General features: G+C 37.3%; 1 protein-coding gene across 16 annotated transcripts; it reads left to right on the top strand.

Annotated features, from left to right (window-relative positions):
* The first annotated feature begins 98 nt into the window (after window positions 1-98).
* On the top strand, window positions 99-26,839 carry LOC132797396 (proton channel OtopLc). 16 transcript variants are annotated; one of them, XM_060809141.1, is made up of 14 exons: window positions 99-193; window positions 605-1,117; window positions 6,694-7,152; window positions 7,843-7,976; window positions 8,351-8,389; window positions 15,595-15,705; window positions 16,941-17,125; window positions 17,214-17,371; window positions 18,525-18,636; window positions 18,748-18,908; window positions 20,049-20,066; window positions 20,526-22,039; window positions 23,120-23,480; window positions 24,202-26,839. In XM_060809141.1, exons 3-14 carry the CDS (start codon window positions 7,003-7,005, stop codon window positions 24,340-24,342), a joined length of 3,084 nt encoding a protein of 1,027 aa, XP_060665124.1. In that variant the 5' UTR covers window positions 99-193; window positions 605-1,117; window positions 6,694-7,002; the 3' UTR covers window positions 24,343-26,839. The 16 variants fall into 16 exon arrangements, with proteins under 16 accessions (XP_060665124.1, XP_060665127.1, XP_060665130.1 ...); XM_060809144.1 differs by lacking the exon at window positions 99-193 and having other exon boundaries at window positions 599-1,117; window positions 6,694-7,134; XM_060809142.1 differs by lacking the exon at window positions 99-193 and having other exon boundaries at window positions 601-1,117; window positions 23,120-23,468.
* The last annotated feature ends 840 nt before the right edge of the window (window positions 26,840-27,679 follow it).

The raw sequence follows: 27,679 nt of genomic DNA, 5'->3' as shown, positions 1-27,679 counted from the left end.
ATACGACAAACAACGGCAGCCGACCGGCAGCGACTGCTGCTGCGACGCCAGCGTCAGCGTTGGCAGCGGCAGCGGCAGCGGCAACAACAGCAACAGCAGCGACTGCGACGCTGGCGTTCTACGTTTTGAGTTGTTAGTTGCGTTCGAACTCAGTCATAAACGAACTGTTACGAGTGATGGAAGAGTCAATACGGTGGCTGCAAGCAAAATCCCAACAGCAACAGCAACACCAACAACAACAGCAATAGCAATAGCAACAGCAACACAAAAAGCAACAACAGTCAATGCAACAACGAACAACAATGCAACAATATTAAACGCTATTAAAAAAAAAAAAACAAATAGAATCAAAATCGTTATCGAATTTGCCAAATCGTGTGTTTTGTTTTTGAATGTGTTTTTGTTTTGTTTTTATGCGCTGATCCAATCGCTTGACTAGTCATTGCAATTAAATACAAGTAGCTGACGTTGTTGTAATTGCTGCTGCTGCTGTTGCTGTTGTTGTTGTTGGCATTGTTGTCATTGCTGTGTAGTTTGCTAACAATCAACTGTTTTTTTTTGCTTGTTTGTTTGACATTTTTTTTTACCTATGCCCACCCAAAAGTGCTAAATAAAACTATTTTTGTACCAAGCTGTTAGCTTTTGATACCAAGAAAAAAAATAAATAATAATCATAACAAAAAGTAAACAATCGAAATAAAAGTGAAAAGCAACAATTTATTTGCTCGCTGTGCGCGTCTCGTCGTCCATTTTGTCTGTGCTGCCCCTTCTTCCGTTTCCGGCATTCGCAACAAATTTTTGGCAAAGGCAGGCAGGCAGAAGGTGAAGAAGAAGAAGAAGAGGATACAGTTGCTTTGACGCGCGCGCAACAATCAAACAAACTACGTCTCTACTGCCCCCGCGCGTAAACCCCGCCACCCAACAAAAAAAGCCATTCTTCCCGCTCCCCGCCTCCTGCGTTCCTTCGTGCGAGTCGAGTGCAAAGGACGAAGTGTGCAAAATAACTGCGACATGCGAAACGCGTAACAAAACAAAACACGCAAAAAAAAGGACGCCTAAAACCGAAAAGGACACAGATGCCATTTCATTCCATGTGACAGTTGAAGAAACCCAAAAAGTAAGTATGAATATTCGAGTATTCAATTGTCAAATTCACACTGAATATCGTTAATTACCAGAGAGAAGCTCTTTAATCCCAAACAAAAAAAAAAATAAAATAACAAGCAATCAAAACTTTGAGGCGACCCTCTCAAGTTACCAGAAAGACAGACAGACAAACAGACAGAAAGACAGAGCCACTGACATGTCACATGTTAAACGACTCGTGTTTTGCGTTTGCACATTTCTTGGTCTTCTTCCATTAGAAAGACATTGGAATGCCCGCTAACACACACACACTCGCTACCTTCGTCAGTGTAGTAAAGCAACCCATAGAAGTGCCCACAAAAGAAATGTGCACAAAAGAAACGTTACGAGAGAGAATTGCGAAATAAATGATGAAAGCGAAAAAGGAAACTACAACGGAAAACTAAAGAAACTAATAAGAAAAAAAAAAACTGAAAGCGTATACCACAAGTTTGACACAGAACTGGGTCAGTTTCGATGATGAGCCGCTTTTTATTGAGCGGAAGAAACAGGAAGAGAGAAAGAGAATACTGCGATTACAGACTTTGCACACAATAGCGAATACTATACTATATATGTATGTGTGTATGTTGTATGTTAGATCACTGCGATTGCACGTTTCCATTTACAGCTTGTTTGTAGTGTAAATTGATTCTGACAAGATCAATAGATCAATAGAATGATCGATTGCACGAATCACTTCCGATTGAGAGAGATAAATAAATGATAAATTTATGTTATAGAGTGATGATCGATAATAAGAATCGATAAGCAATATATTTATATGATCGATAATTATAATCGATAAATATTATATTAATATTATTGATTTATAAAATTATATATTGATGATCGATAACAATAATCGATAAACAATATATTTATATGATCGATAATCATCATCGATAAATATTATTTATTTACAATATTATATATTGATGATCGATAATAATAATCGATAAACAATATATTTATATGATCGATAATTATAATCGATAAATATTATATTAATATTATTGATTTATAAAATTATATATTGATGATCGATAAAAATAATCGATAAACAATATATTTATATGATCGATAATCATAATTGATAAATATTATTGATTTTCAATATTACATATTGATGATCAATAATATCAGATGAAAAAAATGTAATTATATTATTGATGTATAATCGATAATCATACTCGATAAATACAATATTAATATTATTAATTTATGATCGATAAAATGCATGTAAATGTTTCTTTCATCAATAATTCTTTAAAGGCAACTTAATTTCCAAATCAATTTTATTGTGTTATTCCTATAAAAGTTAATATATACATACATATCTCTGCGACAGCTAAAATTTTATAACTTTAATAAACCTCCAAAGTCTACCAAATTTCATCTATATTACACTGCCGACACCTTAGTCCACATAATTAGTTATAGCAAAGAAAGATTCTTTAGTTCGAATCCATTAATAAGAAACATTTTTATTCACATAAATTACATTAATACAGTGACTGCCAAAGTTGTGCAATAGTAAGATCGATCTATTCAAAATTAATTTCTAAAATTCACTTTTATCTTGAATGCATTCAATCCAAAAAAATCACATTTATCGTGCGAATCAATCGCATCGAATAGCTTCTGAAGTATTACTTCAGTTGCTTCTTTGCACAACTTTTAGATCTATCAAACGAAATTTGAATGCGAATGCATTCATAACATGCGAGGGTTGAATATGCCACCTTATTTAATTTCTTTTACATTTTTTTTTTTTTGCTGTTGTTTTTGTTATTTCCTAACATCGCTGCTTGGTGGTGTGTTTTTCCGCTGACCCTTGTGGGTGGTTGCTTTGCGAAGGCGCATACGAGTAAATCTACAAAAACACAAAAATAAAAGCGACAAAAAAAACAAAAACAAAAACTAAACAAAACAAAAAGAAAACGAAACGAAATGAAACTGGCATAAAAGCATAAAATATATCTGCATACGAGAATATTGGGCTAATGAGGCGGCGACCGACGACTGACGATGAGCGACCTCACCCATCAAAATTGCGACCCAAGGGGATGGTTGAGTCTGCCACACGGTTGTTCCGCCCCCCAACCCTGCAACCCTGTTGCCCTTTGAGTCGCGAGGCTGACCAAAGGAACGCGACCAGGGGGCGGGAACGGGGGTTAGTGTGACCTTAATGGATCGTTAAGAGCAACGCTTTTGAAAGACTATGCTGTTTGTATGGTCACCTTAATAACACTAATCGCACTACGTTTAGGTTAAGGTTTGTCAGGAGGGTATATTGACTATTCTATATATTTCAAAGCATGGTCACTTTAATCGAGCAGTCACCTTAGTTACGATAATCGATTTACTTTTTGTTTTAGTTTTGAATGGGGAATGGGGAATGTAAGTGCTTATAACTTATACTGCAACATATGGTCACCTTAATTACAGAGATAACATAATAGTAACCTTTCTCAGTGATTATTGTAGTTCCGAAGATTGCGCGCTTATCACTTGAAAGTGATCAAATGTTTGATATATGGTCACCTTAATATGAAATATTCTAATAAGCTGCAAATTGATCGATATATTAACATTACATGACATTACTTATTCCCAGATTATGTTCTAAGTACTGTAGAAATGGTCACCCTAAAATAACTAGTTTAATCTTAGGCTCCCTATTTTAATATTGTAGTTATGGGACATTTCATAGAGCCTGTCCTAGTTGTTACACTTCTTATTTCATATATGGTCACCCTAAAATAACAAAATTGTAGTTCATATATTTATTTAAATATTTAAGACATTTTTTATGTTGAAACAACAATGTTTTGCAAGCACATATGGTCTCCCTAATAGGGTAGGGTATCTGACAGCCAACCAGCTAAACAAGTTTCCTTTAGCACTTCGATAGCTTGCTAAATATGTGTCCATCTGGTGCGCTCAGTTCTCATCAATCTCAAGCGCATTCCCATTCCCATTCCCAATTTGGTATTCGTATACAATTGCATATCCGGTTCTCAATGTGGGCGCCGTCTCTCTTTCTTGTTTTTTGTTCGTTCAAAAAAGCATCTGCATACAACAATTACACATAAAAAGAGAAAGATAGACATTCAAGTATGTTTGTTGCAGTTGCATCGTTGCATCGCATGCAACGCAATGATGATGGGTGTGGGTGCGGTTTTGTGTTTTGTGGCTCTGTCGTTTGTTTGCAATCTGTCATCGGACACTTTTGTGCAACAACTGTCATAAAAGCGAGCAGACAACAACAACAACAACAACAACAACAAGAGCAACAAACAGGCTGATCATAGAAATAGACAACGCGATCTGTTTGCCACTGAAGATGGGCAATGAACCCGGCGAAGCCATCGCTGCTGCCATGTGTTTGTTGTGTTTACGATGACTTTGATAATATGCATTTGGTTATTGTAAACATGCAACACAGACGCCGATGCCGACGCAACTTAGCAGCCAGACAGGTGGTCAGTAGCTGCCACCCACGCCACCCAATTGCAACATCGATTGGCAATAGAGACAGACACAGAGAGAGAGAGAGACGTGAATCCGAGGCTAAAGAGAAGTTTGCAATTAACAAGTGTGCGTTAGTTGCAAAGTTGCGACTTGATTCCTTATATAGACCACAATATATACTATATACGTAGGTTAGAGCCGCAACTGTTGGCCGTCTTTGCAGTCGTTAGCCATCAAATGTTAATGGCATTAAGCAAGCTTTCAATTTGCGCGACAGTGTTGGTGGCAATGTTGCAGTTGTTGTTGTTGTTGTTGTTGTTGCTGATGTTGCTACTGTCGTCGCGAGGGCAAGAACAACACATGCGACAATTCTCAGACGGGGGACAGGGGGACAGGGGAAGCGGCAGCATTAGGCGTCGCTTGGAAATGGCCATGGAATCGCCAGGGCAGAAAGGCGATTGGGGCAACATCATGGAAACAATGTTTTATGTTTGCCGCCTCGTTGCATTTTTGCGGTTTAAGTTGCTTGCTTCTTCTTGCCCTGTTCGCCTCCTCTTTTAATGGTCAGCGCACATTGGGAATACGCAAGGGTGCAGTACCGTTACCTTTAATGCCAAGCCAAGCTAATGGAAGTGCCACTCTTGGCAAGCCCAAGCTGCCCCTGGCAAATCAAGCAACTGCCAACTGGGAATTCATTTGCGCGGCTCAAAAGAAATTCATCCGTGAGATATGCAGACAAACTTGCGGGCAATGCTGCTTCGTAGATTACAAATTCAACTGTTGATAGCAAATATGACACATAAAAATATTGTGGCAATTATTTTAAATGCCAAATGGAGGTGCAATTGTGCTTAAGATATAAAAGTATCTTTTGCTGAAGATTGAAGAATGTAGCTAAGGAAACCAATGATTAACTTATGGAAGAGAGATACATCTCCAATATGTATATTGGATCTGTCTGTAGTTTAACTTAAGAGTTAATACACTGATTACAGAATACATTAAAAATTCAACAACTTTTGCAAGTAATACATTTTTAATATATGCCCAAATATATTTTATGAATATATGATATAATGTTAATAAATAAACTCTTCAATAAAAATTAAATGCAAAAATTGAGTTGGTAAACCTAAAATTCAAAATATGAATTATAAATGTATTTATTATTAATATGTATTTCTATAAAATAAATATATTTTTCTAAGAGGTTTTGAATAGTAAAGATCACTAAAAAAATGTATTGAGCTTGTAAGATCGAACTTGTAAGAAATAATATCCAACGATTAATATAAATTTGAAAGTGAAAAAATCGCATGATTCAGTTGGCTTCTCAGTTTCAATTTGCATTTAAATTGAACAGCGACGATGTTGAGATGTCGATTCTGGAAGCAATTGTTTTCACTTGCGATTTGTTTTGTTTTGAAAGGCATTCCTCGGGCCATTCACAGCCAGACTGGCTGGCCGCCTATGCAAAAATATGGCACATGACCTCGCAGAAAATAAAAACCAAAAAACCAAAAACAATCTGGCCAAAAGCAACTGCACTTGCACTCCGTTTAGGCCAGATTAGCAATTGGCTGATGCGTGTGGCTAACGGATAAACGGATGAACGGATGAATGGATGAATGGAAATGGGGGCGTGCAGCATTCGCAATTGTTGGCCAACGGCCAGCAACAAAGTGTGGCAGCAAATTGCAAAATAGAACTTATTTGTGTACAGTATAAATACAAATATAAATATATGATGGATTTATGTAGTTTGGAGCTGGTCGAAAGGCGGCCAAATAAGCTGTGTCTGACCCTCATCAATCTGTCAAGATCGCTGAACAAAATCCAATGGAATTCGCCATAAACAATATCAAGTCAATCAGTCCGTCAGTCAGTCAGTCAGTCAGTCAGTCAGCGCTTGCCCCAGATGGTCACAATAAGAGAGCTATAAAGAAAAACATAACATATAGTGCGTGCTTTTTCCTATCAGAATTTCCACTTGTTTCGTTCGTTTCAAGGGCACATATTTTACTCGAAAATTATTTTCATTGCTTGATTTCTAATCTCTGGTATTTTCAATTTTGCTTCTCTCTATTTCAGAACGACCAATTTGCTAACGAAAAGTCTTGAAATTAAACTGCTGCTGCAAACTTAATGACTGATTTTTCTGGAACAGCATTTACCTCCTAAACAAAATCTTTATACTTAACCAAAAATAGAACTCTTTGCTAAGAATGGCAAATAATTTAATATAACATTTAGGACTTGTCACTTTTTTCGAATACAACTAAAGTAATATATAACTGAAGTCAAGTAGTTAGCTAACTAAAAATATAATAAATATAACAAACGAAAGAGGACAAAGACCAAGTGGAAGTGGAAGTCGAGCTGGAAGTGGAAGAGAGAGGAATGCAGCGTTGTCCGTATCTGCATGAGATGCGAGAACGTCTATTGGATCAGCCAAGAGAAACATTACAACTCGAGAATATGGAGCGAGCCAATTTGCTGGACAATCGCCAATCGGCAACCGAGTCGCATCAGGTCGGCACCGTTGTCAAGGTAGGGTCTGTTTTGGATGTGCTCGTACCAAGGATTCAAATCGTACTCACACACACACATACAACATAACATTCACACACACGCAACTCATTCATTCGATCGCATTTCAGATAACATTAAACTAACAGACAACATTACAACCCATTAACAGCCAAAACATTTCAACAGTAACAGTTACACATTGAAAATGCTTGTAAATACTCGTATTCTACCATTTAAATATATACATATATTAATATTTTCCATCTATAAATATATCATTATTGTTTTTGAGCTTTGCAGCCATAGAAAAGTTCAGTTAACCAAGCGTAAATTTGCCAAATGATTGACTCCAAAATTCAAATATTCTGCCCCAAAATCAATAACAAAAAAAAAAAGAAAGATTTGAGATATGATAATCCTTGCACGAGTTACGGAACGATTCGCCCTTTACTTTGCGTTATTTTGTTACAAGTTGTCAAAGTTTTCATTTCGCAATAAATTGGAATTGTTTTTGTCGCAGTTTTCTTTTCGATTTGATTTATATGGATTTCGCATGCATTCCAATATACATATATCCAAGTGTACAAAATGATGATGATATCATATCTGTAAATATGAAATTCCAATTTATTGTTGTGACCAAAACGCAATGGTTGACCATCATAAACTAATCTCGATTATTTCGTTGACACAATCACACACACACAGCTGCAGGGCGATGGATACCATACAAGTCCAGCTCATCAGCGCACACCGTTAGTGCCGCATGATCTGGGCGAGGATTTCAATTTGGATTTCGATGATGACTTTCCGATCGATGTGCGACGACCAAAAAATGCCAAGTAAGTGTGTTCCATAAGTCCCCAAAATCAAAAACTATCCCCAATCATCAACATCGTACACCACCAACCCCCTAAAAGTAAATAACATAATCTGTGTTTCGTTTTTAATCCAAGAAGAGAACAAAAAAAAACTAAACTGACAAATACCACCTCAGCTTGAACTTCAGCTTCTACTTTGTGATGATTTTGAGTTCTCATTATCATACTCTCCAATCTCTTTCTATATACTACTTTGCTATCCCTGAAGATTTAGGCCTAGTTCCTACTACAAATCTATTCCAAGTAGTTGTCATATATCATCGTTAAAAAAAATTAAATACCAAATATATATATCAAAAATCGTGTGTTAACTAATTCACAAGTAATTGTTGCAGCGGCAATCATCCAACGGTTCTGACGCAACCACAGAAAAGGTCAGATTTCCAAATTGGAATTATCCCTAAGATATATACTCGCATATCAATTAACTACCTTACGATCCTAATTTAGTACTTACACTATGGAATCTTGTGATAGAACTCGTACTCAAACTCTTAACATTATTATTTGCCTATTTAGTAGTTGTCTTTAGTCCTCATTCCTATCCGATCAGAACACACACACACACACACACACACACACTGCACACACTCAAAAACCAAAACTACCAGCTTAAGCACCCCGTAACATAAAAAGCTACACAGGGATGGATAATAAATATGTATAATACTTATAGTTGTAATTCCTTTTTTTTTTTCGCTATTGTCATCGGACTTGTTTGGCAACTCGCCCGATTATAATGTCAATGAACTAACTAACTGAGGTGGAGTGAAGTGAAGTGGAGTGAAGTCGACGGAGGCACATTGCCTTACATTTCCGATTATGTGTCGGCATTGTTAAGCAGCATGCAATTCCATCTGCACAACTCTCAATCTCATTTTCTCTCTCTCTCTCTCTTATGCTTTCTCTCGGTGGCACATAAAACAAATAGTCAGCGATTCGGAAGGAAAGAGGCATAAAAATCGTTTATACAATGCGCGTTGCAAGCTGCAACCATGTAAGTTGAAGAAGTTGCAAACAAATTACGCAACTTGACAACTGCCAACGAGCCTTCTTCTTTCACTTGGCTGACTCTATGCGCTAGAGATGTGCCAAAGTCGTGACACGACTTGTTAATAGCTCAAGATGTTTATCGCTATCATCTTCAGCCTCTCATCTGTGCCCCAGAACTGACTACCACAGTCACAGTCACATTCTTTTTCTGTTTTTTTTTTTTTCGAGTCATTGTACGAATGACTTACATTTGGCACAACATGAGCCAAACTATCAATACATGCTCTGGGCACTAAACTTTTCAGCCGAGAAGTTGTACAAAAGTCCTGCATTGCAGACTGTTTATCGACCTGTCGATGGCCTAACCTTGTGCCAAACATCCCATACTCCCTATGCTCCCTCTATGCTCCCTCTATATTCCCTATATGTATGCCTATTTCTGGACGAAATGCGACGCATGTTTAGTTGAGTGCACACAAGGTTAATGCTTCGCACCTTTAATCCAAGGCTCACGTTTTTTACACCGCTTTTAATTGAAGTTATTTATAAACAACGTAACAAACAACGTAAAAAACCAACAGTAACTCCCCATGGTCGACCTTTTTAAATGAGCGATGGCAGACCAAAGACCAACGGCTATTAATAATCGCGCCCATCCAACGTATTCTTGTTGTTCTCTGAGCATATGTTCAGTGTCATCAGCAGGCCAAGTAATTTTAGCCAGATTTTATCAACGGTATGCTGAATCAACCCTCGGTTGTAAATTAAAATTAGTAATGGAGATAAATTGAGAGGAAAGAGGACTGTGAATTATTTTGTAATAATTTATTATGTTAAGTTATGTTGAGCAACACAATGGTTAGGAAAACGCATAAGTATAAGTGGACGTAGTCTAATAATTATTACGATCTACGAATGATTTCAATATTATTAAAAATGATTAAAAAAAATTCGGATTCGAATTCGAATATTACCGATGTTGGTAAACCTCTATTCCCTTGAGGTTTGCTGACAATGATTACGTCCGATCCCAAGCAAATGGATTTACTTTATTATATTATATTATGCTTATAATAATTATTGGCATAATTAGTTAAATAAATATTTGTTTATTTTCACAAGTTTCCACTAATTGAAATACAAAAGTCTTAGATACAAATTTATTCTGAATTTTAAATAGTATAATAAGTGACTAAGGAAATGATAATAAAATATTCAACAAGAAACTTACTATATAAAGTTATTATATCCATATTATCATATTGTCATTCCAAATAATACAAGTTTATTATAACCCATTCAGATAACTCCATAAAGTCACTTAGTAAATTGATTTGTTGAGCTTTCAGCCCCTAATAGCTAAAGATACCACAGACAATGAGTTGAGTGATAGTTAGCCAACCCCAAAGCATTGTTTTGGCACATAAATCGTTGGCAGTCGTAGCGCCCATCTGGATATTAACATTATTTAGCCTCGATTTGCTCAGTTCTTCGCGTTGTCCAACTGTGACCCCCATCTTTATCCGGCTTACTGTGTGCACTTACTTCCTTATGGCTGGGTGCGGTTTGCTTCGACTTTGTTTTTGTGTGCGGTTCATATCATATTTTTTTTGTTCTTTCCTTTCTTCTTCATCTTCTCCTACTCCTTCTTCTTCTTCTTCTCACTCCTCTGTCGTCGCCCTTTTGCCGTGAATCCATCTCACCCATTGCCAGGCTTTGTGCATGTCATTCAGTGCACTGCGACGCAGTTTGTTGGCGACTCGCGACGCAAATCCTTTTTGTGTGCAACCCCTTTCCAGGACACCTTAACAAAAAGGAAAAGAAAGCAAAACCAAAAAAACAGTAAAGCACCCTACAGCACAAATGACTCGGCACATCGATGCGACACGTGAATGATACGAAAGCTGCAGCGCTCGGGCAAGGGTCGCAATTGCCTTGCCGGCTGTACGAATGGGAAAGCAAAACAGAATGCGATGTGTTGGTTGTTGTGAAAAGCGCACAAAACAAAACTACGCAAAACACACACGAATTGCGGTCGCAGCAGCGAAAGCCGAAAAGGCGAAGCGCAACTTTTACGATAACAAATTCGGCCGTCGACGTTCTACGTTCTGCCCTCAAGCAAACTGTATTAGCAGCATTTGCCGTCGACGCTGACGCTGACGCTAACGTCAGCGTTGCTGTTGCGTGTACCGTAAACGCTGCTGGCAGCGAACAGTGGTGCAAAAGCTATCAGAACAAAGTGTTAAAGTTTTCTAATAATCTTCGATGTAAGAAATCATAATAATAAAATTCAGTCAAATGTATTCTTTCATTGATTTTCTACATTTATATTTTAATATTAAATATAAATATATTGCATTTCAATCTTCTACAATTTAACTATGACAAGTTTTTGATAATACCAATGAATTACGATATTCCAAGGTTTTACATTGCATTTTGGCATAGTGGAAGCACTGTGCAATTCATTTTACCGTGTTTGACATGCCACAAACAAATTCAATTTACTGCTTAATTAAAACTTTGCAGCATTATGCACAATAAACAGCAATAATATACACCAAGTAATTAAAGTAAATCACAGCATAGAATACCTTCAAATATTGGTATTGAATACATTTTCTTTTCTAATATTTTATGATATTCAATAAAATTTCTAAAGTTCATTAAATAAGAACAATTTTTTCAAAAGAACTTCGCTGAAAACAATTTTGAAAAAAGCTGAAGTTTTAAAAATATAATTAAATAAATATAGAGAATTTGTTATATTTTGTGGAAGTCAAAATATTTCTAAAGTTCGAATAAATAATATAAATTTTACTGAAATTAAAAAAAGATAATCTAAAATTGTATTTATGTGCAATTGAAATATTTTTGTTATATTCAAGTGAACCACGATTAAAATTGTTAAGTGATTTTGCTTGCAACTTTAGTGAAAATTAAAACGAAAAAGTTTTTAGGTATTTGTGACATATTTAACAGCCATGCAAATAATTCAATTAGTTTTTCATATGAACTTTCACTGAGTTTTCGTGGTCGTGCAACCACTGTGCTTTGCCTTTTACACTTTGTGGGGTTGTCTCTGGTCGGACACGCGGCACGTTGAGGCATCGCAAGCCGTAGCCAATGTGGGTAATTGAGTTTTGGGCTGTTGCTTTCAGTTAACTGACAGCTCGCCCTTCCGTGCTTTCCTCCCCTCACCGCCCCGCACATCCCTTTGCTTGGCATTCCTACTGCGAACTTCGTTTCCTTTTTTTTTTTTTTTGGTTTAGTATTCCTTTGATTTTGTGATTCCGACTGGCAATATGTTGTGGGCTGCACTTTGAAGAATGCAGAAACACCCACCATGCCATTCATCGCAACCCCTAAGCTTCGATTGCTGATGGATGCTGATGTCGTGGGAATCGAAATACGAAATGCGAAATACTAAATACGTTTTGCATGCTCAGCGCAAAAGTTGTTCATTCACACAGAGCAAGTGACCCATTTCTTTCTTTGTGTGTAACTAACCTGCGACACCCTGTAAATGCATCACATAGTATGCAAATTATTGAGGCACCCTGTTATCGCGCACTTTGCATCGACTGAACCTGGCGAACAAAAGGCGCTGGCAACAGGAGCAAGCACAGCAGCTAGCGATAAGCTACTCAGCCAGGAGGCAAACACACACACACACACACACACATGCATGTGCATACACCTTCGGTTGCAAATCTGAAATGTAAACGGAACTAAAACCATTTTGAGCTTTGTCAACAAGCCGAAAGCGGAATGCGGATGGAAGGAGGAAGGAGGAAGGCAGAGCGAGGTGCTTTGCAATCACAGCCAAACGAGTCATTAACATGTCAATCAAAAAAAAAAAAAAAAAAAAAAACAATAATAACAAAAAGAAAAGGCAAGGCAAAAAGTAAATTCAACGCTTTATGCAAATAATAAGAGCACACAAAACTATGCTCGATGAATGGCAACAGAGGCAAAAAGAAAGCAGGAAAGAAACAGAATGTGTCCTACTTTCTGGCATACTGGCTGACTGGATGCTGGGCTGAATGATGTTTCCCCTACGCAGAGAGAGCAAAGTAAAGCAAAGAGAGAGCGAGTGCGAATGCGAGCAAGAGCGAGAGAGCTGGACAGCGCAGTGTGAGCGAGACAAGGATAGAGAGCCTGAAACAATAAGGAGAGGCCTGGCTTTCGTTTTGGCTTGGCCTCTGCTATCCAGCTTAGCATCCAGACAGACAGAGATTCGGCGCAAAAGGGGCGGCTGCTGTTGCTGCTTCTGCTTCTGCTGCTGCTGCTGCAGCAGAGATAGATTTTTGAGCATCGACAGAGCAGAGCACTGAGGGCTTAAACCGAGACGAGCCTTTTCAGTTGTAGTTGGATAGTAAAGGGTCTTGGACGTGTTATATACAGCGTTCGCAAGGTAGCCAAGACTCACACACACAAGCACTTGAACACACACACACACACACACACCAACTCAGAACTCATTGTATGAGTTAGTTTACAGTGAAATATATACAGTCTGGCTTTCAAATTAAAGACGCACAAAACAATTCTATGCATTTTTTGTCAATTTTTTATTGTTCAATTGCAAATTTACAATTGTGAAGTGTTCAACAAAGTGCCAAAGAAATTGTGATTAGAGAGCTAAAGAAACGTTTTTGTTCGTGTGAAACAACCAATTTTTTCTTTTGCATATTTTTTGAATTCATTTTTTTGCCTGTGCATTGAAATGTAAAGTTTTTGAAACAATTTGCTGCCTTTTTGGGTATTGCAAAAATGAAAAGGAAAAACGGAAAAAATCGCAAAGAAAAAAGCAAAGCGTTGGGCGCGCTAAAGATTTAGCCTCTCCTGCTTTTTGATAGCACCGGGCAGCAACACACATACAAAAACACATACACAAGTGAGAGAAAGAGAGAGAGAGAGAGGAAGAGAGTGCGCGAGAAATATAACATTTTATGCAATGTATACACGGTTATCAAAGATATGTGTACTAATACATATAAGTATGTAACTTTGCAATGCATACACACATACGTATAAACAGACTCCACTCTCACTCGCTCGCTCTCTCTCCCTCTCACACACACACACACTCTCTTGATCTCTTTTGGAGGCTGGAGCTTTGGCTTTTGGAATGCGTGAGCGAGGGTTGAAACTTTTCGTGTGCGTTGTTTACTTGCGCTCAACACCAGAAACAGCAGCATCAGCAGCAGCGGAGAAGAGAGGTCACTAGGTCGCTCCGGGACACATTCCAAAGCAACAACAACAACAACAACAACATCTATAACATGGAGAACAACAACAATAACGAGAGCAAAGTGCTTCAAGTGCGGCTTAAGCCTGGCGCTTTTTGGCCACGCCTCGTTTTGCCCATTTGCCAAATGCATTTCAAATGCGTTCCACACACACAAAAAAAAGCTGACAAGAGAGAGAGAGAGAGCAACACACACACACTCTAACACACACACATTCGAACATTTATATAAGAGAGCGCGATTAAGAACAACAAAAGATTTGTTGCATACTTTCGTGCGTCGCATGCAACACTCGAGCTGCAAATTGTTTCATTAATATTTCATGCCACAGCCAAACGACAACGCCACACAAATCGTGTCAAAAACAGTCGCGCGTGTGAAATCTCGCAACTAACTAAAAATAAATACAAAAAGTGTCGAAAGAACTGAAAACTGAAAACAAAGCAAACTAAAAAGAACAAAAAGGAAAAAAACAACCGGAGATCCAAGTTAAGAGATCCAAGGCAGCAAAACGGAGACCGACACGGAAACGGAGCAAATGGGCGGCGGTGAAGTGAAGGTCGCTACCGTCGACGTTGAGGGCGGCGACAATATGGCAACTCTGCCGGTGTCCCGTTCCCATACCGCCGGCAGCACCGACAGCGCCGAGAAGAACAATGCGGCCAACAAGGAAATGGAGCTGAAGAATGTTATGCCACAGCCGTTGCAAAGGTGCGATAGCGTTAGGGAGCGAGTAAGACTGAGAGATGAGAATGTGTGTTTGTGAGAGAAAAAGAGAGAGAGAGAGAGCGAAAGCGAGAGAAAAACTCGTTTGGGTGGACACTGGATGCTACTCAAGGCCGCCAAAAGTGCCAGGCCCTCCTTTATATACAAAAATACAATACAAACACACACACACACACAAATACACGGTGACAAATTACGTATAACAGTTAGATACACACACAAGCACACCTATCCCAAATAAGAAATAAGAGCTTCATTGTACATAAGCACCAACAACTACTACCTTTTACCTATACAGATATATATATATATATATATATATATAGTATATAGTATATGTTTATCCGCCATCGCAATGTTCACACTTTGTTGCTACTATTACTACGACTGACATTTTATAGTAATAGTATTCCACACACGTATATACATCAAGTTGTGTACAGCAAAATGCCGAAAATTCATTGACCCCTCTCTCGATTAATGCCAGTTACTCTCCGTATTTGTGTAATCCCAGTACCGAAGCCAACTACCAAATACCCTTATTCTTATAACAAACTGAAAAAACAGAAAAACAATTGTCTCTCAACGATTGTGTCGTCTTATAGGGTTTGCTACACGTTCAAGCCAAATCCAAATAAGCACAGTTTTATGCCAGCGAAAATAACGGTGCAGGGCACATATCAAACCAATCCGATAACGGGACCAATCGAACTATGGTAATATGCAAACAAAATACAAAATCCTCTTACAACTACCACAAATCCTGTCAATATCCCGCTACTCCAGAAAAAACGACACTTTGATAAAAAAGTATTTAAAAATCTTTCTCTAGACTGTTTCAACGGCAATCGCTTCGCTTCTATATTTCAATTTCTATATTCAGTATTCATTCAGTTGTAATTAAGATACATTTTATATCTATGTATCTATGTGTTTGCAACACACACAAACACACATTTACACAGACGCTTGCAAATGGGCGTTGAAGCGAGATGCTTGTTTGCCGTTGATGTTTCTAACTGGGTCAAATAATGCAAATGAGTTGCAATACGCTGCAAGCGCACAGTGGGGCAAGTGATGTGCAAAGTAAAAGAAAAACAAGTTTATAATAAGTCGAAAATTTGCAACGTTTTCTAGAAAAAACGTTTCAAATATTGCAGTATTTTCGAACATAGTTTTAAACGGCAGAATTTGAGAATATTTGAAAGTTTAGTAAAAATACCAAATAGAAATAAATATAAAATATATAACACGAGAGTAAATTACTGCAACTAAAGTAGAAGAGTAAATTACTGCAACTATAGAATACATAACTTAAGAATAAATTACTATTGAAGTATATTTAATTCGAGAACAAAGTGTATATAACTGAGGAGTAAATAAGTGCAAAAACAAAAGTTTAAATTAAAAGTTGTTTTGGCAAGCAAAGCTGTTATTTATTTAATAGCTACACTCGAGCTATACTTTTGTAACCCACTGTGGCTATGATACTTACTCATAATGGACGTTGATTGGCATCGCTGTGATGCTGCATCGAGTATTGAGTATTGAGTATCGAGTATCGAGTAAAGTTCTCATGTTTTGGTGTCTGATGATAGCTAATTAGGTATGCATGTGACTAGGTTATGCACTCGAGCAGTCAAGCGATGCTCTCAAGAAGCATGAGACACCACACACACACACACATTAATACACACACACACAAATACTTTGTTAGCAGCACACTTTCAAAACTAGGTACGAGTAATTGACACTAACCCAAAAGCAAGCCACAAGCACACACACACTTTGCTTTTGAACTGAATTCCAGTTAACACACACATACACACATACACATATACTCACACTTATGTAGCAGGTTATGAGCAATCTGTCTTTGGCAAAACAAATAAAGGGAAATTGCAATAGAAACTTTGCTGACAATTTGTCTGCTTGAAATTCATCGCCACAGGACATCGCTCTTCATTGTAACCAGCCTGGTGTATGCGATCCTCTTGATAGTCGTCTGCATTGCGTATGTGATCAGCGATGTGACCACACACCGACTGCCGGTGCTCTACTACGAGACGTTCTTCACGTACCTCTACGGCACCAGCATACTCTTCCTGTTGTACGTCTTTTGTTTCCTGCTGCAGGGTAAGCGCTTCTCTTCTCCAACATTTAATCCTGCCCAATCAGTCCTTCAGTGCGAGTCCTTCTTCCATATTTATCTACGAACATACAGAGAGCTCTTGCTGTAATGGCGGCAATGGCGGCAGCAAACCGAAACCACAGCCCAAGGAGAAGAAATCGAAGAAAACGAAGAATGCAGATCCAGCCGATTCGAAGGATGCGAAAGGCTCTAAGGACTCTGGCAAAGCTGCCAAAGGCGCCGCATATCAGGTAAGATTTTTTTAATACTTAAAAGTTTTCTCATTCTTTTGATTACAAACAAATATTTTTCGAATTATGGTATTAAAAATGGGATGATTTACTGTTCAAATAGTTAAGAATATTCTATCAATAAGCACTAAGGAGTTTCGAGAATTATTCTAGAACTTGTTAATATTATTGCATATTCGTTTATGCCTCTCTCAGTGCTGAAAAGAGTTGGGAATATTCTATCGCTACGCTTTTAGGAATTTCCAGAATTTTCTTTATTCTATGGCACTCTTAAAAGCTTATTGAAGTTTCGAGAATTTACTCGTAATAATATTAATATTATTGCATTTTTATTTAAACTTTTTTCAATGCTGATAGTGCAATGAATTTATTTAAGTAGAATTTATTTATTTCTAAATTTGTTGTGTTTCTTCTTAGGCTGAAAATGGTGGAGAATATTCTCTATATGCTCTATCTCAATAAGCTTTATGAAATAAGAGAAATATTAATAGACACTTTTATATGTGATTTTCTTAATGCTACTGTGAGGGAATAAATTGCCTAGGTTTTTTCCTTATTGACTTTTATTAAACTTTTTAGACGTTTCTGGTTTTATTTATTGCTTGCAGATCTGTTCATTGAACTTTTCTAAACTTATTTCAATGTGTCTCTCTCTGCGCTTGTCATAATATTTGACTTTGTGCACCTTTCTTCTTTCCTTTCATAGAATTGTACCGAAAACTTATCTCACAATTTCATGCAAAATTCATTTACTATATAACAATGTGCTAAAACAAAAAAGATTTTCCTTTGCAAATCGAATACAACCTTCGGTTGTTGCACTTATTGTTTGCGCATACATTTTGTGTGTGCATGAATGTGAATGTGATTTATGTCAGGGCTGCCAAATGAATGGGGTGCCAAATGAGTGTGTGAGTGAGTAACTCATAAATGCAATAATGTAATAGGTGATGGGGAAGAGGGTCTGGATTAACAGACCCACGTTAATTAGATGACGACGACGAGTTTTTTTTTTTTTTTTGTTGTCGAGTGATAAGGTCACATCAATTAAGCTGTGCATATGAATTTTGCAGCTGATTCAGCTGATGTATTCGAAATATATGTTTTGTATACTACATGTCATTCTTTTGTATTGTTCTCAACTTGCACACAGGAAGCACCCGTGGATGCCGAGGTGGCCGTCACCCCGAAAAATGTACGCAAACGGAAGACCACGCACAGCGATCTCACGCACGGAAGTTTCTTTTTGCGCGTCGGTGCCATCGGTAAAGCCACAACTGATCACAACTGATCGCAATTGATCGCAACTGATCGATGGATAAATCTTGAATCGATAATAATACTCTATCTCGCTTTTGATATGTTTTCGCTTGCAGCTTTTGGACTTGGCGCAATGATCTACATTGGATTGGAGTTTGGATCGTTCTTTGAGATACCATTCGATTCGCCATGCCATCACATACTAATCGGTGTCAATCCCCTGCTCCAGATGATCTTCACCTTCATGCAGATGTACTTTATATTCATGAATGCACGGGTAAGTCGATTCAGTTCGCTTTTGGGGCGCCTAGTAGTATGATACTCCAATTCTCTAATGTTAAAAATAATATGAAACTAAACACTGTAAGCCTACAACTAAATACAAATACTATATACCAACTACCAACTACCAACTACTACTACTACTACTACTACTTTTATCTACTACTACTATTACCTACCATCTACTACTACTGTTATTGTATGTAAAACAATCATGAGTACACACTGAAAAAAAAAATGAAATAAGAAACGTATTAAAAAGCCATCCAAGTCCCCGTCCAACAACGGTCTATAATTGAGGTTAGTTTTAAGTTTAAGATCACGTTCAACTCGTTTGCCTCGAGCTGGAAGCGAGCACACAAAGCTGACGCTGTTGCAGATCGTTTCAGACTCCGATTCAGAATGCAAAAATAATACAAAATTAATTCCCTTTTTGAGGTTATGACTCTGTTACGATTTGCTCTTATACCGTCAATTGTGTGCGATCTTCAAGCTGTGGTAACGATCACAGATTAACAATTTCCAGTTAATAGGCACGGTACGGTCACACTGTCTCGTTCTCCACGTCTCCACGTTCCTCTCTCTGTCTCTCTCACACAGTAGTTGTTATCGCTCGCTATTCGCAATTGGCGTGTTAATTGGCAGTTAGTTCAGTTGAGTTGATCATTATATCATTGATTCGCGCATTCGCATTCGCATTTTGCATATATCTACAACTACAACAAAAAAAATATATATATTCATCTATCAGACATTTCACTTATTTGTTTTGTTCGCTTTCGCTTGAGTGGCACACTAGTTGTCTCACTCGCACTCACACACACACATACACACAGAGACTCACGTACACATTCGGCACAGTCGAATCGCAATCGCCATCAGTTATCGGTTATCGTTTTGTATCGATTGTAGCGCAGCTTTAGCTTTCACATTAATCACAATTCACAAACACGTACACGCATTCAAATTTCATTCATTCCATTCATTCATTCCATTCAATCATGCAATCATTCATTCATTCATTAAAAAAAAAATATACAAATTTTTCGAAATTGTGCAAAGTACTTAGTTTTTTTAATGAACCATTTTTGTGTACATAATCCCACCAACAACTCCGCCCCATTCGCGATCGCAGACTAGGCCACCATTTCAGGTACGATATACAACTCATTTTCTACTCTCTACATACTCTCTCTACTCTCTACTCTCTAACCATACTACCCTACTTACAACGCTTACATTGCAACACATACACATATAAGATGTATAAGCTATATTTGTATGTGTGCGCTAACTTAATACTATAATCATAATTAGCTTTAACTAAATTTATGCTGTAATTAAGGGTTTTCGGGATGTGGGTTATAATTATATTAAATGCTATATACAAATTGCTTAAGTCGCTAGAAGTGGCGACACGTCCTTTTCCTTAACAATTACTCTTATACAATTACTCTTATACTCTCTCTTATACATTAACATATACTGTAAATACTTTGTACTTGTAAGCTTATCAAAATGGTTCATCATACTCAAAATTTGCCACTGCGCATTGCATTCTCTCTCTCTCTCTCTCTCTTCCGCTGCTTTGCTGTCTCTTTCTCGTTTGCAGCTCAACATCCATCGCTTCAAGGTGATCGCTCGCTTTGGTCTAATGCATGTGGTGGCCACCAACATTTGTGTGTGGATACGCACGCTGGTCAAGGAATCGCTGCTAGAGATCACGATCTATCATCAGAAGCGCGAAGCTGATCCCGATGCCTCGTCGATCGCTCATTCGATACGCCAGCATGCGTTGCGTCACGCTGGCACCGTGCTCCGCACCCATGCCGGACCGAACAGTGAGTTCGAGGTGCTCGATGGCGAGGATCTGTTGCCCAAGAATGTGTACAAGAGCGACAATGTGCTATCGAAGCTGGTGCGCAACACTGTCGATGGCATCTCGAAGAGTTTGGGCATGGGAGGCAGCAGCAGCGATGTGACCAGCACCGCGTTGCCCAGCACAATATTGCCAACAACAACAACAACAACGACCACAACACGATTGCCATACACAACACCTGGCTATCAATGGCACAGCACTACTATGGCCCGCAAGCTGAAGAAGTTTATCACTAGCACCACGGCTGCGACAAGCACCGTGGGTTCGAGTTCGAGTTCGAGTTCAAGTTCGAGCACCGCATTCCCCAGCACGATCAGCACCAGCACCATGACCACAAGCACCACCATCGCCAGCAACAGCCCCAGCAGCAGCATTCCATTCGACCTAAGCACGACCAGTGAATCACCCTTCAGTGGCCTGCAGCGCATCCTATCGAGCGCTGCATCCGCCGCCTCATCATCCAGTTCAACGCCCATCGATGTGGCCGATAGCACATTGCCCGCTGCTGCCAATGCCGATGGCGGTGCCGGCAGCGTGTCGTCATTCCTCAACAATTTGGCCGCCGCCTCAACGCCCAGCACAGCGGCAACAGCCGCAACCGCCACAGCAGCTGCCGCCGTTAGCAGCAGCACTGAGGGTGCTGTCAACATTATGAATAATCTGTTTGGTCCCGGCATGGAGAATAGCTTCCAAACGTATTCGGATCTGTCGCACGATGAGGCCAGTGCTGGTGGCGGATTGGTGGCATTCGAGAATCTGGAGAGTCTGGACAGCATCTATCCGGCGGCGTTGTCTTCCAACATTGGCACACTCAATTCCACCGCCTGCGGTCGCATTGATATTATGGGCACGATTGTTTACGATTCGGCGCCGTATCTGTATCCATTCATCATTGAGTATTCGTTAATTGGCGCGGTGGTGTTGTATGTCATGTGGAAGCACATCGGTCGCTATCCGGGACGCATGAACGATGAGGATCTGGAGCATCGGCTCGAGGTGATGCTGTCGCGTCGCGCCGTTGCCATGGCGCAGCAGGCACGCTCCGGTCGCGTCGATTGCGTTGGCTCGTCGAAGGGTCTGTTCTTTGGTCTGTTGCTGTTGGTCGGCGCACTCATTTGCTTGATACTCTTCTTCGTCTTGGTGCGTCATCAGCAGTTCTCGCTGTTGGCCATTTATCTCGCCGATGCCAGTCACTGCATCCTCATGGCCTTTGCCATACTCGCCATCATCATTGGATTCATCAGGTGGGTTCAACTACTATATATACATAGCTTGCACTCTTATTCACAGGTATTTCCTGCCCTTGTCTCGAATGCATTTTGTTTTCAATTTTCATTTTAAAAATATTAACTACAATAGAATATGCAAGATGCATAATATCAAGTATCAAGTATACGTAAATGTCATTTCATTTTGAAATAGGTATATCAATGATTTCAAAACAAAACCAAATTCAACAAGAAAACTAATAGTCTATAAATATACCGAAAATATATCACTAATTAGTAAAATATGCCAAAGACTATATTTGGTATATCAATTAAGCTATGTACATTGAATGTTTTACAATTATACCAAAAATATACCGAAAATATACCACACGATAGTAAAATATATGAAGGACTATATTTGGTGTATCAATTTTAAGTTATTCAAAATTCCACAAATATACCAAAAATATACCGCTAAAATATTAAAATACCAAAGGCTATATTTGGTATATTGATATTGAGCTACATTAAATGTTCTACAAGTATACCGAAAATATACCTAAAAATACTAAAATAAAGATAAAAGACTATATTTGGTATATCAATATTAAGCTATGTACATTCAATGTTTTACAATTATACCAAAAATATACCAAAAATATACCACATGATACTAAAATATACCGAGGACTATATTTGGTATATCAATATTAAGTTATTCAAAATTCCACAAATATACCGAAAATATACCGCTAAAATACTAAAATACCAAAGGCTATATTTGGTATATTGATATTGAGCTACATTAAATGTTCTACAAGTATACCGAAAATATACCAAAAAATACTAATATAAAGATAAAAGACTATATTTGGTATATCGATTATGAGCTACATTCAAAATATACCATCGTTTACAAAATATACCAGATTGTCAACTGAGACCCGATCGCAGTAGAAGTATTTCAGTACTGAAAACTTCATTATAGCGACAAATTTGAATCCAAAATTTATTAAAAGAATATTACTTTCTCTTATTAGTTAGATAAAGATGCAAAAATACTAAATTTATTTTCATTATATTTAATCTACCACGATTTGAATTACTCCACAGAGTCAAGAACTTGAAATTCCGCTGCGAGGAGCAATCGAATTTGAATGACATTTTGCTGCGCATCTCGGCCTTTGGCCTGTTCACCTATTCGGTGTTCAGCATCATTGCCGGCAGCCTCAAGGTGCTGGAGAGTGAGCCCAGCCTGCTGGTGACGACCACGGGCGGCGTTGCCGTCTTCCAGGTGATTCTCCAGCTGCTGTTCATTGCCGATGTGTCGCGTCGTCGCGTCCATTTGCCGGAGCACGATCGCAGCAAGCCGGGACGCCAGATCGTTACCTTCCTTCTCATCTGCAATGTGGCCATGTTTGCCATCTACACATTCGAAGCTCAAAAAGTATTCGCCAATCCTGTAAGTAGATATGTACGTAAGCGAGACTGAGTTAAGTAAGACGATTAACGCTCTCGTTCGTTCTATTCGTTGTTTGTTCTTTGTTATTCTCGTTACTCTTTTTAGAGTTTTTTTTATAAAGTACTTTAAAATGTACATACATATGTTGTATATAATCACTCTGAGCTGTACGGATCCTTAACTAGATCAATTCTTTATATTTAAACTGACTTCAATTCATTTTACAATGTTTGTAACTGTTTTCCTTATTAAAAAAATAAATATAAGTTAAGGACTTGCAACAATAAATTCAGCTTATCTGCAAATTCGAATCAATTTAACTAAATTCATAAAATATATTTTAAATTTGAAATAAATTCATCTGAGTTACAAATTCTTCATAAATTTGTATCAAGAATTACTTATTAGGAAATGCAATGAAATGAAATTTCAAATGTTTCCAACGATCCCAGAACATTGAACAATATTTCATTACAAAATAAATTCAACAGAATTCATAGATTGCCCATGCTTCACAAATGTATATAGAAAAATATTTTGAAATGTATCTTGATAGTAACAAACGGCAGCTCAGAGTTTGAAATGCATGTTTCGAAATCGATGTATAATACTTAGTCACAGCTTTTAGTTTGTTGAATGTTGTGAACCGTGTGTAAATTGCATGTTTAATACTTTATTGAACCCGTTATGAACGTTAAAATTAAATTGACAAACTCTATGCGAATCAATGCAGGTGCAACTGGAGTTCTATGGCTTTGTGCCCTGGTCGATCATTCAGCGCATCACACTGCCCCTGTGCATTTTCCATCGCTTCCACAGCGCCGTGACACTTGCCGAGATCTGGAAGACCACCTACAAGGCGCGATTGGAGTAAGCGCTCTCTCCACCTCCGAGCTGTTCGAGCTGCTAAAACCCAGGCGGTTTTCAAATGCACCAAAAAAAACAACAAACAACAAAAACATAACAAAAAACCGAAAACAAACAAAAAATATAACCAACCAGAAAAGTAAAGAAAACAAAGCTATGAAAAACTAAAATTTATAGCAAACCGAACACACGAATGAAAAACAAAAACAAAAAGTTGAAAGTTAGTTTCTAATTGCATATTATACATATAACATATTGTATATGTATAAACATAAATTTTTGTTTTTTAGTTACGCATACGTATAGGTTAACTAAGTTCGAAAAATGCGAGAAAAACACACAAGAAAAGAAAATGAACATGAAATGAAATACGAGTTGTAACAAAGAGAGCTAACTCCCAAAGCGAAACATTGGACCATTGACGCCCCCAACAAAAATTTGGTGGGCGTGTGTGTGGTTGAGGAACAGCAAGAACCAAACTTTAGAGCGTATAATGGAAATGATTGAAATGATCGATCCGTCGATCAAACGATCTTTATTGATGCTAAATACCAAACAAAACTTAAACGAAACTTTTTGGAATCAAACAAAAAAAAACAACTAAAAAAATAAAACAAACAAATTGTTAGGAAACGAAAAGAGAAAATGAAGAAAATGAATTGAGAACAATTGCTTGTTATTTAATTATGATTATAATTATATATATATATTTTTTTTGTGTTGGTTTCTGTTTTCATGGGATTTACAGCTCAGTTGGAAAACTTAAGAACTAAGTCATAGGATTTACAATTTAATATGCTTTCCTTTTTGCTTTCGTTCTACTAATTTTACTACGATTTCAGCACATAGTATATTAATTAATTAATTTATGTATATTTATCTATCTCTACAATTATAATTATGAAATAAATACCTTTCTTTTTGCGTTTTTTTTTTTTTGTTGCTTATGCATATTTATTGTTTAACGCGCTGCAATGTCTTTGTAACTAAAAGTTTTCAATTGTTTTTGTTTTTGCATATTAAAAAGAATCATAACACTTAAGTCGAAAATGAAAAAAGAAGAATAAAAACTTGAAACAAGGTTGTTTACTTTCCGCGTTGAATTTTGCGGCCACTGCGCCGCAAAGTATGCAAAGACTTTCGGGCCAATTAACAGTCACATACACACACACACACACATACATGCATACATACAGTTCACACAGACAGACGGACACGGGTAAAACTCTATGGAATGCCATGAAATGTGTTGGAAAAGAAAACAAACAAACAAAACGCGAAAATTCGAAAATTCATAAAATTCATTCAAACAAAAATCCCAAAAGTAAAAAAGAACTAAACTAGAAAAAAGAATATGCACATTTTGTGCAAGTTTTCGACTCTTTTTTTTTCCCCCGAAAAAAAACGAAACAATTGCCGAAGACAAACAACAACAACAAACTGTGATGAATTATATTGTTTATTGACTTTGGAAATATTTTTCATTTATTCAGTTCTTTTTTGGAATTTTATACTTTTAGCATTTTCAATAAAACAATGAAAAAACAAAACTAAAAAACCCAAAATTTACAAAAAAAAAATCGGCTTAAAATGCGTTCAACCAACTTCATGGCCCAATGTAAAAAAACAAATGAAAAGAAAAAAATTACCATGACATGAAAAAAATTGCAAAAACACACAAAGAAACAAAACATGTTGCGGCACTTCAAGGGAAGCCAAAGAAATAAAAACAAAAAGCATGGAAAACCAAACGAAAACGAAAAGTCAAACAGAAAGAAAACAAAAATGAAAAAAGTAAAACACAAAAACCAAAAAAAAACAATTTTTAATATTTATATATATATATAAATAAAAAGTTTATAAATGTCCATTTTTTGATTATTAGTAGTGATGTTAAATGAGAAACAACAAACTTAATAGTAATTACAATAATTTAAAAAAAAACAAATATGTATGTAATAGCTGCAAAACAAGATATAAAGAAAAAGCAAAACGATAAATGGATTAATATATGCATATATATATATATATATACATACATATATATACATAATACAAACAAATGTGTAATCTGTCTGTCGTATTAACATATATATGTATATATGTATATATATATATACATATGTATGTATGGTTTGCCAGACCTTCTTCTTCTTCTTGAGAATCCCCCAAACAAACAAAGAAAACGAAGCGCATTTAGAAGATGACAAAATGGAGGCACAGAAAACAAGATCGATAACGATACCGATAACGATAACGTTTACAATTAACAAGTTAAGAACCATTTTTAAAGATATGCAACGTATATCTATAAATATATGTATACTAACCCACCAAATTCAAAGTATTTCAAAGTTTTTTATCGACAAAGAAGGCGGATTCAACAAAGTTTAGCAGCAAATGCTGCCCAAACAACCCAAACAAAGCAAAACAAATGCAACAAAAATGGTTACACAGACAGCAAAACTCTTGCCAAAGACCAACAAAAAAAAAAAATACAAAAACATATATATATCAAGGGAAAGATACGATGAGCAAAACCGAAAGAAAAGCAAAAGTACATTACAACACCGGAAACGGAAAGTTATCAGATTTGTGGTCGCAAGGATGTGTGAAGATTTGTGTGTTGGCGACTTCTATAAACAAACAAAACAAAAAAAAAAACACTGCCGTCTCTTGTACTGCTCTCATATACTCTCTCACTCTCACAGACACGCACATATTACATATATGTACATATATATAGTACTATGTTTGTAGTGTATTACGAATACGTGATCAAAGCAATCCCCCAAAACAAAACCCAAATTCAAATCGTGAACCCAAAATCGAAGCATACTTTTTTGGGTACATCAAGTACTAATCAAAAAACGAAAAACGAAAAACAAAAAAACAAAAAGATAAGAAAACAAAATACAATTGTATTCGTACTCCGTACTTCAAAAATCTCGTAATCTTAAATCAAACGTAACGTAACGTAACGTAACGTAGCGTAACGTAATGAAATGCGTGTAGTAAGTATAGTGAGGCCATCGCATGCCGTAAGTAGATAGTTCAGCGCACTCTCTTGCAGTTTGTTCTCTCTTTCGCTCTCTTTCATTGTACCGTAGCATACACGTACACTCACAAAGCCACACACAAACATACGCATACATGTGCTTACACCCACACACACACACAAACACATTCTGCATTATTTACAGATTCAGTTAGATGACATTTAATTGTGCTTCGTTTTTTCTTCGAGTCTTCATCAAAAGAACAGAAAGAGAGCTCAAATCGAGATCGCGAATTACAAATATATATATCTATATATATATATATATATATATACATAATATATA

Source organism: Drosophila nasuta, chromosome X, assembly GCF_023558535.2.
Source record: "Drosophila nasuta strain 15112-1781.00 chromosome X, ASM2355853v1, whole genome shotgun sequence".
Classification (NCBI taxonomy): Eukaryota; Metazoa; Arthropoda; class Insecta; order Diptera; family Drosophilidae; genus Drosophila; species Drosophila nasuta.
This window is presented reverse-complemented; position numbering and strand designations above follow the sequence as displayed.